The 15,378-nt window shown below is 41.0% G+C and overlaps 4 protein-coding genes across 4 annotated transcripts; 3 read left to right on the top strand and 1 right to left on the bottom strand.

The window, feature by feature from the left end:
* Positions 1 to 413: 413 nt before the first annotated feature.
* LOC104701765 (protein PIN-LIKES 2) lies at positions 414 to 1,945 on the bottom strand. The gene has a single exon (XM_010417503.3). It carries the CDS (start codon positions 1,943 to 1,945, stop codon positions 557 to 559), a length of 1,389 nt encoding a protein of 462 aa, XP_010415805.2. The 3' UTR covers positions 414 to 556.
* Positions 1,946 to 2,710: 765 nt separating this feature from the next.
* On the top strand, positions 2,711 to 4,684 carry LOC104701764 (uncharacterized). Its single transcript, XM_010417502.3, has 4 exons — positions 2,711 to 2,969; positions 3,066 to 3,415; positions 3,533 to 3,575; positions 3,976 to 4,684. The coding sequence occupies exons 1-4, from the start codon at positions 2,852 to 2,854 to the stop codon at positions 4,440 to 4,442; spliced, it is 978 nt and encodes a 325-aa protein (XP_010415804.1). The 5' UTR covers positions 2,711 to 2,851; the 3' UTR covers positions 4,443 to 4,684.
* LOC104701763 (beta-glucuronosyltransferase GlcAT14A) lies at positions 4,682 to 7,260 on the top strand. The gene is made up of 4 exons (XM_010417501.3): positions 4,682 to 5,719; positions 6,054 to 6,129; positions 6,219 to 6,334; positions 6,438 to 7,260. Exons 1-4 carry the CDS (start codon positions 5,239 to 5,241, stop codon positions 6,950 to 6,952), a joined length of 1,188 nt encoding a protein of 395 aa, XP_010415803.2. The 5' UTR covers positions 4,682 to 5,238; the 3' UTR covers positions 6,953 to 7,260.
* LOC104701762 (pentatricopeptide repeat-containing protein At1g71060, mitochondrial) lies at positions 7,260 to 9,057 on the top strand. The gene has a single exon (XM_010417500.3). The coding sequence runs from the start codon at positions 7,260 to 7,262 to the stop codon at positions 8,781 to 8,783; it is 1,524 nt and encodes a 507-aa protein (XP_010415802.1). The 3' UTR covers positions 8,784 to 9,057.
* Positions 9,058 to 15,378: the final 6,321 nt, after the last annotated feature.

Raw genomic sequence — 15,378 nt, 5'->3', positions numbered from 1 at the left:
ATTATTATAAATAAAAATATATTTATGACTAAACATTGATTATTTTCTTAATCTTTGTAAAATTCTTAGAAAATCATCATTTCTAATACTGAGAATACTGAGGGAGTACTAGTACTATGAGATTCACATTCCAAGAAAATAACACGTTTTCCTTTAAGGTGCACGCATATTCCAATCCCACCATGAGCATCTCTCTCGACAGCAGCCTTTCCCCACCATTAGATATGATGACGGTCCGTATCTTTTGATTTCTTTCGTTCTTACATTTATAGTATACTATTAACAAATGTCACTGTTCCGTGTATGCATATCTCATCTAATAGACTAAAACCATGTGAATACGATGATGCTCTAATTTATAGATGATGATTTACGCCAGGAATTATGATCACACAAGTGCACGGTTCATGCCATTTTTGGTACCAAAAAACTTCTTAAACATTGAATTTATCAGACAATCATCAAAACGAGTTTATTATTCACCAACACACAATGTATTTGATAACATTACATTCTTACAAACAGGGTTGAATTATTCTGTTTTTTTCTACTTTGGTTATGGCATACCTTGGATAGTGTTATCAACGGTGAGTTTGAAGAAGATGACAATATAGAACGTAAGAGACAACAGAGCAAAGATGTGCTGCCAAAATAGAAGCGCCGAGGCCTCTCTCACCGCGTAACCCCTTAGACTCGCGATGGCTCCAAGTAAAATGGCACTCGGAGTCGAATACTGCAAAAGAAGCACAAACTTGAACATCGGATCTGCTGAGGATATGAGACCGAGTTTATCAGCTGACATTACAACCCCTATTCCCACTATAGGAAGCACCAGGAGTCTTGCAACAGTTATCCCTATCGTAGTACGTAACCCAAGAGTTGATTCTTTCGGTCCTTCAGAGAGCATACCACCAAGGACAAGCATCACAGATGGAACCATCGCGCTCGCCATTATATTCAAACTATCTGTGATGAAAGAAAGTGGAGCATCGTAACCAAAGACAACACTCTTCAGCTGAGGCACTGATCCGATGATGATCGCTAATAGGGATGCGATTGTTGGAGGTTGGAGTATGTGTTTGACTGGAGTCTGTTCAGCCACGACTCTTATTCTCCTCATTACTCTCGGCTCAGCCAAACACTGAAGAGACCTCGGGCTGGGACTCTCGCCACCCGTTTCTCCCCCGAGATGAATTTCAGGCAAAGAAGCCTGGGAGACACTAGATATGCTGTTGAACACCCTGGCAATGAAAGGGGTCTTACAGTGTTCTGTCTCGTTTTCCTCAATCCCTGGCCATTCAGCTTCCACTAGAAGAGGCCTACTAACATCATGATTCTCGACATTGATCTCCTCTATTTCAACCCCTTCTTCATCAACAACCTCATAATACTCCAAAGGCGGTTCCATCATGTGATACACAACAGTATACACAAGTATCACAGCAACCCATTGCGCAAACGATACATATGAAACCCCTCTCGAGTGGCAACTCGGTCCAAAAGGGTTGCTCTTTGTGTGACACACCGAGCTAACAATAGCCAACAAAAGATTCCCAGTATTTCCAAAAGCAGTCATAACTATAGTAAACCTAGTAAACTCTGGAGGAGGCCGACATATAAGGACAACCAAGTATCCTATGAAAGACCCTATGACCGCACTGAGTAACACATTGACCGGTATAAACCACCAACGAACAATGTTATCTAAGGTAATGCTTTCACCAAGCTCAGTAAAGATCAAACAAGGCAAGAACAAAGCAAACACAAGCTTGCTCAATAGCCTAAACGTGGCTCTAGGGACTAATTGAGTCTTGGGATGCGCAAGAAGCAGACCTATTACGGTTAAACAGATAAGCTTCATCAAAGGCACAATACCACTGAGAATATCCATAGCCCTAGTATCAACATTTCCCCCAGATGATAATTCACTGGAGAAACCTGTCATCTTGATCTCACTCTGAAGTCAACGATTGAAAAAAAAAACAGAAGAAGATGACCAAACTTGGGATTAAACTAAAACCCAAGAAAATGTTGAGATACAGTAGTGACGATTTTGAATCAAGAACAAATTTGAATAGACCACAATCAAGATTCAAGAAGATGTTTAGGAAGGGTTAAATCATACGACATAAGTACATCTGGAGCTTCTTCACATGGAACATGTCACTGAGGAAGACGACAAGATTGCTAGAACAGATAGATGCACCATATGATTGCAATAATGTTGTTTCTTGAAGTTTCTTCTTGTCTTCTTGATTTGGATATTTTATTTTCTTTATCACATCGGAAGAAGAGAGAAGAAGATAAAACCTCTGTGTCGAAGATGAGTCACTGGGCTAGCGACAACACAAGACAAAAAAAAAAAACGAAGCCCAATACTTGAGCCATTATCCTCCATTGCTGTTTGATAATCGGTTATCTCCGGTTTGAATGTTTAAATCCGGACTGTATGATCGTACCGCGGTACTTATTAAAACACGGAAGAAAAGGGAACGCTTGGCTTGAGTACTCACGTGGGGAATAAAATAGCTGCCACAAACCAGACAGGTCCACGTGGAACCCAATAGCAGAGATACTGACACGCGTTCGTATATAACTGGTTAAGAAGAATAAAAAGCATATACCGGCGGGTATCGGATCCAAAATTTTCTGATCCCCGGATTCGAAACTTCTCTTGCCCTAAAATCAGCAAAAACCCAACGTGAACAGCAGCAGAAGCGAGACGATACTTCTGACTGGGTCCTCCGCTGTTTCGGATTTCGCGATCGAGTTGCTTTTTCGATCTTCGTCTTCTTGATGATGATGGATTCGCCTTGATAAAAAATCGTTGATCGATTCAGTCCTCCGAAAGATGTCGAATCACTCCAGTGATGAGCCTAGTACCGCTCCGAAGACAGATCAATGGTATGATCTTGTCTTGGGTTCCTCTGCCAAAGATGATTCATCTCATAAGTTCTGCACTTTGCGATGTGAGTTTCCCCAATTTTGCGATTAAGATGTTCAATTTAGTTATCTGAATGATATTTCTGTAGGAAAGATTTGATCTTTTATTTTTGTAATTGCAGATGAATTCAAGCCTGCTTCAATTGACAAGAACAGGTCAGGGACTTTGCACAAGAAGAAGGATAACAGAGTTTCAGTTGCGTTTCAGAATAACCAACCTGGTAGACCCAAGGTGACGTTTGAAGGTAGCAGTGAGGATTACAAAGAAAACGATGCGGTTTTGTTTTTTGATGGGGAGAAGTTTCGTTTGGAGAGAATGCATCGGGCTGTGAAGCAGCTGCGTCATGTTAGGACACCTGGTGAATCTGCTGCGGCTTCTCAGGCTGCTGCGTCTGTCGAGCATCGGTTATCTCCTGTTGGTCGTGCTGCTAGATCTCCGCAAGTGAATAGAAGTTTGCGTCCAGATGTAGCTGTGAGTTTACTTGTCTTTGATCCTATTTGATTGTGTTCAAGTTATGGATTTATTGAATGCTTGGTATAAAATGTTGCTACTACTGGTTTTAATTTTTATTTTCTGTAACCTCTGCAGGTTGAGGTGGAAAGAATCGAAATTGGCAAGTCAGAGAACTCAGGTTAGCAGTTTATTGCAGCAATATTCTCATATGATTTAGCATTTCGAGTTTCTTCTTTAACCGGATCGTAGGAATCTAGAATACACTTCATAAATTGAACAAAACTTAGCCTTAAAAGAAGACAAACTTAGTCTCTATCTCAACCAGCCTCAGTTTGGCATATACATCTGGTTGGTTGAGTTAGGTTGCTAGTTAGAAACTGAAGTGCCTTACAAAGTAACTTTTATTAGTCGGATCTTTCTGTCATTCCTGATTGTGCGTTTCTCATTACCGCTATGACTGCTTAATCAATGGAGTCTAGGCAGGAATATTAGACTTTAGACTTTTGATTCAAGTTTACATATAAAAAAGTAAGAACTATTGTAGCAGCTTTAATATCTAACACAAAAAGTGGTTGCAGTTGAACCTGCCGTAGCTGGAAACGTATCCGCTATCTCTCCAGTGGAGGACAAGAACGATGATGGAGATGAGCATCGCGAGATTGATTTTGTAGAAATATTCGGCTCATTCACTCCAGAGAACGACAATGCAGAGAAAGAGAATGCTGACGGTGGAGAATATGTGGAAAACTTAAACAAGCAGCTTAGCATCACGGAAGAAGAGATTGCAGACGTAGATGATGATAGTGGCGGCGAAGGAGAAAAGGGTCTTAACGCAGCAGAAGCACTTAGAGCACAAGTGAACCAGGAACAAAAGGGTCAAACCTCAAGCTCAAGCAGTAGCAGTGGAAGCAGCAGCGGAAGTGACAGCGATGGTCGTAGCAAAAGTGTAAGCAGCGGAAGCGGCAGTGGCGGCCAGAGTAGCAGCGGAAGCAGTAGCCGTGGAAGTGGAGGTAGTGACGATGAAGATGAAGTCAACTCTGTGTAACAAAAAAAAAAACAACAACAGCTCCAACAACTTTGGTATCAAACAATATTTCCATATTTAAGACTTGCTGTCTGAATAATTTTGTTTTGAAAGATAAAAGGGTAAAAAAATTATGAAGTAGCAAAATATAAATCATAGATATGGTCCAGTTACTATTTCAGGCAGAATCTTGTGTAGTAGTATTAAAGTTGTCCTTGTCCAACACTGTCTAGTCTTTAATTAAAATTAATTAGTAAAGTAAATCTCTAACCTCGACTGGTTAACCACTCTAACACACCTCTCTTAACCTTTATTCTCACTCTCTTTAGCAACCACGTGAAGATCACGCTTACATCTTCATCTAGGAGCGTGGAAGAGACGCGCTAAACGTTCGAGTGGTGTAAGAGAGATGGCAATTACTGTTAACAATGGAGTTTATTTCCCAACCGACTTGTTGGGTTAAGTCGGAAGATCGAAATTTGTACCTGAGAAAGAATCGTTGTCTTCTTCAGATACCTCCGAAGTCCAAATCTTTTTTTTTTTGTTACGTCTCTCAAACCCTAAACTTTTATTCTCACTCTCTCTCTTCCCTCTCTGATTCTTGAGATCTCGTTAAGTCTGATCCCAGTCTCAATCTATGTTCGATCTCACTCTTCCCGAGATCTCATCTTCCTTATTATAAAAGATCCATATATGAGCTATAAACTCTCACAGATTTGATCTGTGAATCCGCGTATATGCTCAATCGGAGCCGGATTTGAAGGTGTGATTAAGGAGGAAGAAGGGAAGTTTTAAAAAAAAAGCAAACAAAACAACAATGGGGGCTGAAAAGAAATGGCTTTTCACTCTCTTCTCTGTAGTGTTCCTCTCAGTGTTCCTTCTGTTACTCTACTCAATCTCTGCTTTCACTTCTAAACCATTCCCTTCATCAATCCGTCACGGACCTCATTACCCACCTGCTTTTGCTTATTACATAACCGGTGGTCGTGGTGATAATGACCGGATCTTTAGGTTATTGCTCGCGGTTTATCATCCTAGGAACCGGTACCTTCTCCATCTCGGTGCTGAAGCTACTGATGCTGAGAGGCTAGCTCTTCTCTCTGATTTGAAATCTGTGCCTGCTGTCAATGCCTTTGGGAATGTTGATGTTTTGGGGAAAGTTGATCGTTTGTCTGATAATGGTGCTTCTAAGACTGCTGCTACTCTTCACGCTGTTTCTATTCTTCTTAAGCTTGATCGTACTTGGAATTGGTTTATTGAGCTTAGTGCCTTGGATTATCCTCTCATTACTCAAGATGGTATGTTATAAAATATTTCTATTTTTATCTAAAAGTTGACAATTTGCTTTAATTGGAGTAGGAGTCTTGGGTTTGTCTGTGATTCATTTGCGCTCCAGATCTTTGTTTTTACCAATCTTTGAGCTTGTTATGTTTGGTCTCTGATGGCTTATTGCAGTGTTCATGATCTATTTTATACTTTTCTGGAAATAAAGTGGAAATGTAATCACTTTCATTGATGATACTGATCTCTTTATGGCAAAATTTATCTGCTTTACAACTTTATTGCTCCACTGCTTCTGTTTTTGTCTTCATCTGACCTGGATTTCTAATGGAACATTTTTTCCTCTCTCAGACTTGTCTCATGTGTTCGCCTCGGTGAACAGAAGCCTCAATTTCATTGATCACGCTAGTGACCTTGCTTGGAAAGAGTAAGTAAAGCCAGTCTCTTGCAGTGTTTTTTATTATATCTGTTCCTTGGTGGGGATGATGATGATGATGATAATGAATCTTTTTGTAGATCACAGAGAATCAAGCCTATTGTTGTTGATCCAGCACTTTACTTAGCTAGAAGAACTCAGCTTTTCACAGCTACCGAGAAACGACCAACACCAGATGCATTCAAAGTCTTTACAGGCAAATAGCTAATAATAATACTAGTTATGGGCTAAGTTCCTTGTATGTATACAAGTTTCATTCTAAACCAAATTGTGTTTGCTGGTTTGTGATATCACTGCAGGATCTCCTTGGATTGTACTAAGCAGATCTTTCCTAGAATACTGCATCTTCGGTTGGGACAATTTACCAAGAACCCTCCTCATGTATTTTAACAACGTCATCCTCTCTGAAGAATGCTACTTCCACACCGTGATCTGCAACGCGCCAGAGTTCAGTAACACGACAGTCAACGGGGACTTACGGTACATGATATGGGACAGTCCACCAAAGATGGAACCACATTTCCTCAGCGTCTCTGATTTCGATCAAATGGCTCAAAGCGGAGCGGCCTTTGCCCGGCAGTTCAAGAAAGACGATCCAGTACTCGACATGGTCGATAGAGAGATACTAAAACGCGGACGTTACCGAGTCACACCTGGCGCTTGGTGCTCGAGCCACAGTAGCTGGTGGACAGATCCTTGCTCGGAATGGGATGAAGTCAACATTGTTAAAGCTGGACCTCAAGCTAAGAAGCTAGACGAAACAATAACGAATTTTCTTGATGATTTGAATTCACAATCCAACCAATGCAAGTGAAGAGAAAAGGTTCGGACTTTTGGAGTCATTTATAGGACACACGACACGAGATTACATTGTTTTCACTCTCTGTAAGCTTTATTCTTTGGGCAACAACAAGATCACAGTGGCTACTGTATCTATACGAGGAGAAGAGATTAAAGGAGAGACCTTTTTCTCTTTTCCCAGATTTTGTAATTCCTTTGTCAAAGCCACTTAGAGAGAACTTTTGTTATGTTCCTCTGTTGTATCTTTATATTGATGGTACTCGACCAAATTCGATTATTTCTTTAGGGTTTTAAGTAAAAATCTAAACTTTTTCCCCTAAATGGTCTTCTCTCGTTTCTTCCACTTCGCTGGAGTGAATCTCTCTCGCCGTGTCTACTTCTTAAGAAACTCTTCTTCTTCGTCACCGAGCTTGAGTCTCGCATCGATTCATAAAGCTTCAAACTTGACGCTTTACGGATCAATTCACGCCTCTTCTGTTGAAACCCCTGATGATGTTTCACAAGACGCCGATAAAATCTGCAAGACTCTGACCAAATTCTCTGATTCAAGCGTTGAAGTTTTACTGAACGAAGCTTCTGTTAAGCTTTCGTCGGGACTGATCGAAGAAGTGCTGAAGAAGCTGAGCAACGCTGGGGTATTAGCTTTGTCTGTATTCAAATGGGCAGAGAATCAAAAGGGTTTCAAGCACACTACTTCGAGCTACAACGCATTGATCGAATCATTAGGTAAGATCAAACAATTCAAACTAATTTGGTCTTTAGTAGACGATATGAAACAGAGGAAGCTTCTGAGTAAAGACACGTTTGCGTTAATCTCTAGACGTTACGCTAGAGCTAGGAAGGTTAAAGAAGCTATAAATGCGTTTCATAAGATGGAAGAGTATGGGTTTAAGATGGAATCAAGTGATTTCAATCGAATGCTTGATACTTTGAGCAAGTCTAGAAACGTTGGGGATGCACAGAAGGTGTTCGATAAAATTAAAAAGAAAAGGTTTGAGCCTGATATTAAGTCGTATACTATTTTACTTGAAGGTTGGGGTCAGGAGTTGAATCTTTTGAGAGTTAATGAGGTTTATGGAGAGATGAGAGATGAAGGTTTTGAACCTGACGTTGTTACTTACGGTATCATTATCAATGCGCATTGCAAGGCAAAGAAGTATGATGAAGCTGTTAGGTTTTTCAATGAGATGGAACAGAGGAATTGTAAGCCAAGTCCTCACATTTTTTGTAGTTTGATCAATGGGCTTGGCTCTGAGAGGAAGTTGAATGATGCTCTTGAGTTTTTCGAGAGATCAAAGAGTTCAGGGTTTCCCCTTGAAGCTCCTACTTACAATGCACTAGTTGGAGCTTATTGCTGGTCACAGCGAATGGAAGATGCATTCAAAACCGTGGAAGAGATGAGGTTGAAAGGGATTGGTCCAAATGCTCGAACTTATGATATAATTCTTCATCATTTGACTCGAAAGCAGCGGACCAAAGAAGCCTATGAAGTTTACAAGAAGATGAGTTGTGAACCGACTGTGAGTACTTATGAGATCATGGTGAGGATGTTCTGCAACGAAGAGAGATTGGATATGGCGATTAAAATTTGGGATGAGATGAAAGGAAAAGGTGTTCTTCCGGGAATGCATATGTTCTCGAGTTTGATCACAGCTATGTGCCATGAGAATAAGTTAGACGAAGCTTGTGAGTATTTCAATGAGATGTTGGATATGGGTATCAGGCCACCGGGACAAATGTTTAGCCGTCTTAAACAAACGCTTCTGGATGAAGGCCGTAAAGATAAAGTTGTGGATTTGGCTGTGAAGATGGGTAGGCTGAGGAAAACACAACTTGTTGGCTGAAATGGGATTTAATGGTTAGATTTCTCTTCTTGCTTATCTCTTGTACTACATTTGGTTTATCTTTGGACTATTGAATTATTATGATCTATGAGATTTATCCTAAATTTAGCGATCTAAGTAGTAAAAGATTGTTTGTTTTCTCCCCGAGCAAGACTGCACGGACACAGCTGTAGGAACCGTAATCAGATGATTGTTGGTTGTTGGAAATCAACACGGTCATAAACTGTTGTTACTAGATAATGTATCTCTGTTATGTTATGTAGTTTTTTTACAACGTCTTCTCTTCTACACTATGTTAAATTGTAAACGTTGGTTTAGCAGGAGCGGCTCTGTAAAGCTATACACATGTCAACAGACCATTCGTTGGTTAAATCTAGATACATAGCAAAAAGTATTTTACCTGTACATGATGTAGTCACAATAGTCACCATATTGAAAATTCACTACCAGAGAATGAGATGTTTTGGTGTATGAATCAAGTTATGACAGATGACAAGTCCATGTTATTATACTAACAAGAATGGGTCAAAGTAATTGATTGGGCTATAACGATTTTTTTCCTTTTCACAAACAGTAGATAGTTAAACACAGTTGTTGTTGTTATTTATATCTTTATATTTAAATGCCTAAATGGAGGATGTGGACATGCATTAGCGGGCTTTGATCAATGCTTATGTAATTTCCCTGATTAGTAACCTTTAATTCAAAAGTGAGGCAATGCTAAATGCTACTGCGTGCTATATAATAGCTAACGATTTATTTTAATCTTGAGATTTTGTCTGTCAATGACTATTTCAATGCAACCCTCTACTTAACTTTATATCAGTAATTAACCCCCTCTTTAGCTACATTTTAATGGTAAACCATTTACGTTAGCTTAATCCATATGTAAATTTGTAATATACTTTTTGGGATAAAAAAAATGTATATCTCACCGGGAAATTAAACCCAAAAAAACTATATGAGTAACTTAGAAGAGAAATATAGAAAAATATAACTTTGTAAAAGAAAAAAAGAGGTCTAAGAATATGATAATTGGGGTGTAAGAGAAGAAAATGCCAACGAAGTTTATAGGGTGGAAAGTATAAAGAACAAAATAAAAAAATATTAAGACAAATAATAATAAAAATATGTGGAGGGGCTTATGACTTTTAGTATTTCAAACTACATATAGACTTCATAAATAGTATGATTGAGTTGTCTACTTCGTAAAATCGGACCCCCACAGACCCTATATTTTTCTCATCGAATCATTGCCCCTTTATATTGCTACATTCCTTTCTATTTTTTTGAAATTACTATTTCCTTTCACTATTTCTTACCTAAAATCATAATAATTGAATGTGTGATTGTGTAGTTTATCTATAAAACCCTATTACTATCATTCATCCGGTCGTGTCCACAAATTCCGAAGTAACAAAATAGTTAACTAATTAGAAAGGCTCGTGTCGTTTTCACTTTTCAATACACGATTATACTTATGAATTATGCCATACACTATATATTGAGGATATCTTGATATCAATCATATCAATGATTGATGATATGATTTACGATATGATTGAGTACGTTAAGGTTGTAACTATAGATAGTCGTATATATTAGCATTCATTGTAATGTGATACTCTAGCTCCTATCCCTTGTATAAATACACATTCTCTCAATCTAATAAAACATCACTTCTACAAATCTCTTTATGGTATTAGAGCATTACGGTCTCTAAAAGCTTTTTCTTTTACGAAAAAAAAAACACTCTTCTTTCCTTTTTGTTTTTCTTCTTCGAGGTTCATTACCATGTCTTCCTCTAACAACACCTCTCCTCCTACAGTTACTGAAGCCGTCAATGTCACCAACAACCAAACTCTCATCTCCATCAACATGACCGGCGTCACCAAACTCACCGCCGTCAACTACCTCATGTGGAGTCTTCAGGTCCACGCCTTGCTTGATGGCTATGACCTGGCCGGTTATCTTGATGGCTCCGTCGTTGCTCCTCCTGTCACGCTCACCACCGGTGATGATCTCACGGTGAACCCAGCGTACACGATCTGGAAACGCCAAGGTCGACTTATCTATAGTTCTCTCATTGGTGCCATTTCCACTCCTCTCCAATCGATTGTCTCCCATGCCACTACGTTTGCTGAAGTTTGGACAACCCTGTCCTCCACTTATGCTAAACCAAGTCGTGGTCACATCCGTCAACTTAAGACGCAACTCAAACACTGGAAGAAAGATGACAAGACTATTGATGTGTATCTTCAAGGTGTTGTCACACGTCTTGACCAACTTGCCATCCTTGGTAAACCGTTGAGCATGAAGATCAGATTGATCTGATCTTAGAAGGCCTTTCATCCGACTATCGTCAGGTTGTGGATCAGATTGAAGGAAGGGATACTCCTCCTTCCATAACTGAAGTCCATGAACGGCTCCTCAACTTTGAAGCAAAGCTTCTATCTGCTGCCCCTGCTCCTGTCCCCATCACGGCCAACGCTGTCCAACACCGCTCTTCGTCCATGACCTCTCGTCATCACACCAAGCCAAGGAACGGTACTGCTCACACTTCCGGCTCGTGGCAATCGTCACCGGACATGACACGCTCTGACTCTCGTGGGGCCAAACCTTACCTTGGGCGATGTCAGATTTGTGGTGTCCACGGACACAGCGCAAAACGCTGTAATCAGCTTCACGCTTTCCAGCAACAGTCTGCCTGGCAGCCTCGTGCGAATATGGTGGTTCGCTCACCTTGGGTCGTTGATAGTGGTGCCACCCACCATATCACTTCGGACCTCGACAACCTCTCACTTCACCAGCCGTACAATGGTGGAGATGATGTGATCATTGCTGATGGTTCCACTCTTCCGATTATGCAAACTGGTTTCACTTCCTTACCTACCCCTACTCGCTCTTTAAATTTACAACGAGTTCTCTATGTTCCTAATATACACAAGAATCTCATCTCGGTGTATCGTCTTTGCAATGCTAATCGTGTTTCTGTGGAATTCTTTCCTGCTTCATTTCAGGTGAAGGATCTCAACACGGGGGTCCCGTTACTCCACGGCAAGACTAAAAACGAGTTGTATGAGTGGCCTCTCTCACCGTCTCAAGCTGTGGCTATGGTTGCTGCGTCTTCATCAAAGGCTACTCATTCCTCTTGGCACTTCCGTTTGGGACACCCCTCCTCTACTATTTTAAACAAAATTATTTCCAGTTTTTCTCTTCCCGTTTCTGAACAATCTCACAAGCTTATGTCCTGTTCTGATTGTTTGATCAATAAAAGTCATAAAATACCTTTTTCTCAGTCCACAATCACCTCTTCTCGCCCTCTTGAATATATATACTCTGATGTTTGGAGTTCTCCGATTCCCTCCCTTGATCATTACGAATACTATCTTCTCCTTGTTGATCACTATACTCGATACTCTTGGCTATATCCCCTCAAACAAAAATCACAAGTTAAACCAACATTCATTGCCTTCAAGAATCTGGTAGAGAATCGTTTCCAGGCAAAAATCGGTACCTTCTATTCTGATAATGGAGGTGAGTTTATTGCTTTGCGTGAATTCTTCTCCACTCATGGCATCTCTCATCTAACCTCTCCACCGCACACTCCCGAACACAATGGGATCTCAGAGAGGAAACATCGTCACATTGTTGAAACTGGTCTCGCTCTCATGTCTCATGCCTCTGTTCCGAAGACCTACTGGCCATATGGTTTTGCGGCTGCAATTTATTTGATCAACAGAATGCCTACACCGGTTCTTGATCTCCAATCACCATACCAAAAACTTTTTGGCCAGGCTCCTAACTATAACAAGCTTCGAATCTTCGGTTGTTCTTGCTATCCATGGCTGCGCCCCTACACTCACCATAAGCTTGAAGATCGATCCATGGAGTGTGTCTTTCTGGGTTATTCCACTTCTCAGAGTGCATATCTATGTCTGCATAAACCAACTGGTCGTGTGTACACCTCCCGACATGTACAATTTGATGAGCAGCGATTCCCATTCTCTGTTCCTCCATTGGGAGTCTCCGTCACCGCCACTCACGCGCCCGACACGGTTGTTCACTCGTCCACTCATACAACTCTTCGAGTCTCGCCTCTGGTTCCTCCGTCGCTGACCCTTCACCAGCCTGACTCACCGATACCGATGCCGCCATCCTCTTCGACAAACTCTCAGGTATCGTCTCCGACTCAAACTTCTTCTTCTTCTTCCTCCTCAAATTCTGAGCCCACTGCTCCACAAGAAAATGGGCCTCAAACCTCGGCCCAGTCTCCCCAAACCCAATCCACAAATTCTCCTCCCATCAATTCAGAAAACCCACCAACACAAAGCCCTACTCCAAATCACTCGGCCCAAACTCACACCACAAATTCGACTCCTTCACAACACGAACCCGACTCCCGTGACTCGATCTCTTCCACCTCTTCTTCGTCTCCTTCCGCTTCTCCACCTCCACTACAATCACTCCCTTCACCCATCATCCCCGCCAACAATCACTAGATGTCCACACGTGCCAAAGCAGGAATTACCAAACCCAATCCCAAATATTTATACGCTGCAACATTAACAACCGGTGATGATCCTGAGCCACGCACTGTCATTCAGGCCCTCCAAGATAAGCGATGGCGTAACGCGATGGGAACGAAGTTTAATGCTCAGGTCGTTCAGCGCTCTTGGGATCTAGTTCCTCCTCCACCTCCAACAAAAACAAATATTGGCTGTCATTGGATATTCACGAAGAAACACAATGCCGATGGGTCCTTAAATCGATACAAGGCGCGTCTCGTTGCAAAGGGTTACAATCAACGTCCCGGCATTGACTATGCGAAGACTTTCAGCCCGGTGATCAAATCCACCACCATTCGTGCTGTCCTTGGAGTTGCGGTGGATCGTTCTTGGTCGATTCGATAGTTAGATGTTAATAACGCATTCCTACAAGGTACGTTAACTGATGAGGTTTATATGGTCCAGCCACCAGGTTTTGTAGACAAAGATAAACCAAACCATGTATGTCGTCTCCGGAAAGCACTCTATGGTCTCAAACAAGCACCGCGGGCTTGGTATATTGAGTTGAAGAATTATTTGGTCAGTGTTGGTTTTCATAATTCTGTCTCTGATACGTCACTTTTTATCTTAAGGAAAGGTCAATCGGTTATTTACATGCTTATCTATGTGGATGATATATTGGTCACGGGAAATGATATGCGGTTGTTACGTGATACACTCGATGCATTGGCAACAAGGTTTTCAGTCAAGGATCATGAGGAGTAACATTACTTTCTTGGTATTGAGGCGAAGCGTGTGCCAACGGGTCTTCATTTAAGTCAACGCAAATATATTCTTGATCTATTGACACACACCAACATGCTCAACTCCAAGCCAGTGACAACGCCAATGGCCACCTTCCCGAAGCTTACACTCAACTCCGGCTCACCGTTATCGAGGTGTTGTGGGGAGTCTGCAATACTTGTCATTTACTCGACCTGATCTCTCTTACGCTGTAAATCGACTCTCTCAGTATATGCATGCCCCTACTACTACTCATTGGCAAGCGGTGAAACGTTTACTCCGTTACTTAGCCGGCACGATTTCACATGGCATCTTTCTGCGCAAAGGTAACAACAATTCTCTCCATGCTTATTCAGATGCGGATTGGACAGGTGATAAGGATGACTACACCTCTACAAATGGCTATATTGTGTATCTTGGACAATACCCTATATCGTGGTCTTCAAAGAAGCAACGTGGTGTGGCCAGATCCTCGACTGAAGCAGAGTATCGCTCGGTTGCTAACACATCATCGAAGCTCATATGGATAACATCCTTGTTGGCTGAGCTTGGTATTCAACTCACACGGGCGCCGGTGATATATTGTGACCATGTTGGGGCAACATATCTATGTGCTAATCTCGTTTTCCATTCTCGAATGAAGCATTTAGCGTTGGATTACCATTTTATACGCAACCAGGTTCAGTCAGGCAGTCTCGGTGTTGTTCACATCTCGACACATGATCAGCTTGCGGATCCCATGACAAAGCCGTTGTCTCGTGCTGCTTTCACAGATTTCTCGAACAAGATTGGAGTTACAAGAGTACCTCCATCTTGAAGGGGTGTATTGAGGATATCTTGATATCAATCATATCAATGATTGATGATATGATTTACGATATGATTGAGTATGTTAAGGTTGTAATTATAAATAGTCGTATATATTAACATTCATTGTAATGTGATACTCTAGCTCCTATCCCTTATATAAATACAGATCCTCTCAATGTAATAAAACATCACTTCTACAAATCTCTTTACTATATATATGTATATATACAGACCGACATCATATAGCTATCTATAGGCATACAAAATTAATAATCATAAACTAAGTTGTGTGATCTATTATAGACCCTTATTTTAAACACAACCACAAGAAAAGCTTAGATGGTAAAAGAAGAATCGACACAACCATAATTGCCATTACCAACGCATTAACTTTGACGCATGTGAATTGTGAGGTGAATCAGGTGTTGGGGATGATGAACCTCTAATCCCGTGACATTGTTTTATTATTATCGGCCCATCGGACATTGTTAAGT

This window comes from Camelina sativa, chromosome 7, assembly GCF_030686135.1.
Source record: "Camelina sativa cultivar CO46 ecotype springtype chromosome 7, ASM3068613v1".
Classification (NCBI taxonomy): domain Eukaryota; kingdom Viridiplantae; phylum Streptophyta; class Magnoliopsida; order Brassicales; family Brassicaceae; genus Camelina; species Camelina sativa.
Note: the sequence above shows the minus strand (reverse complement) of the source record. Positions and strands in the feature narration are given on the sequence as shown.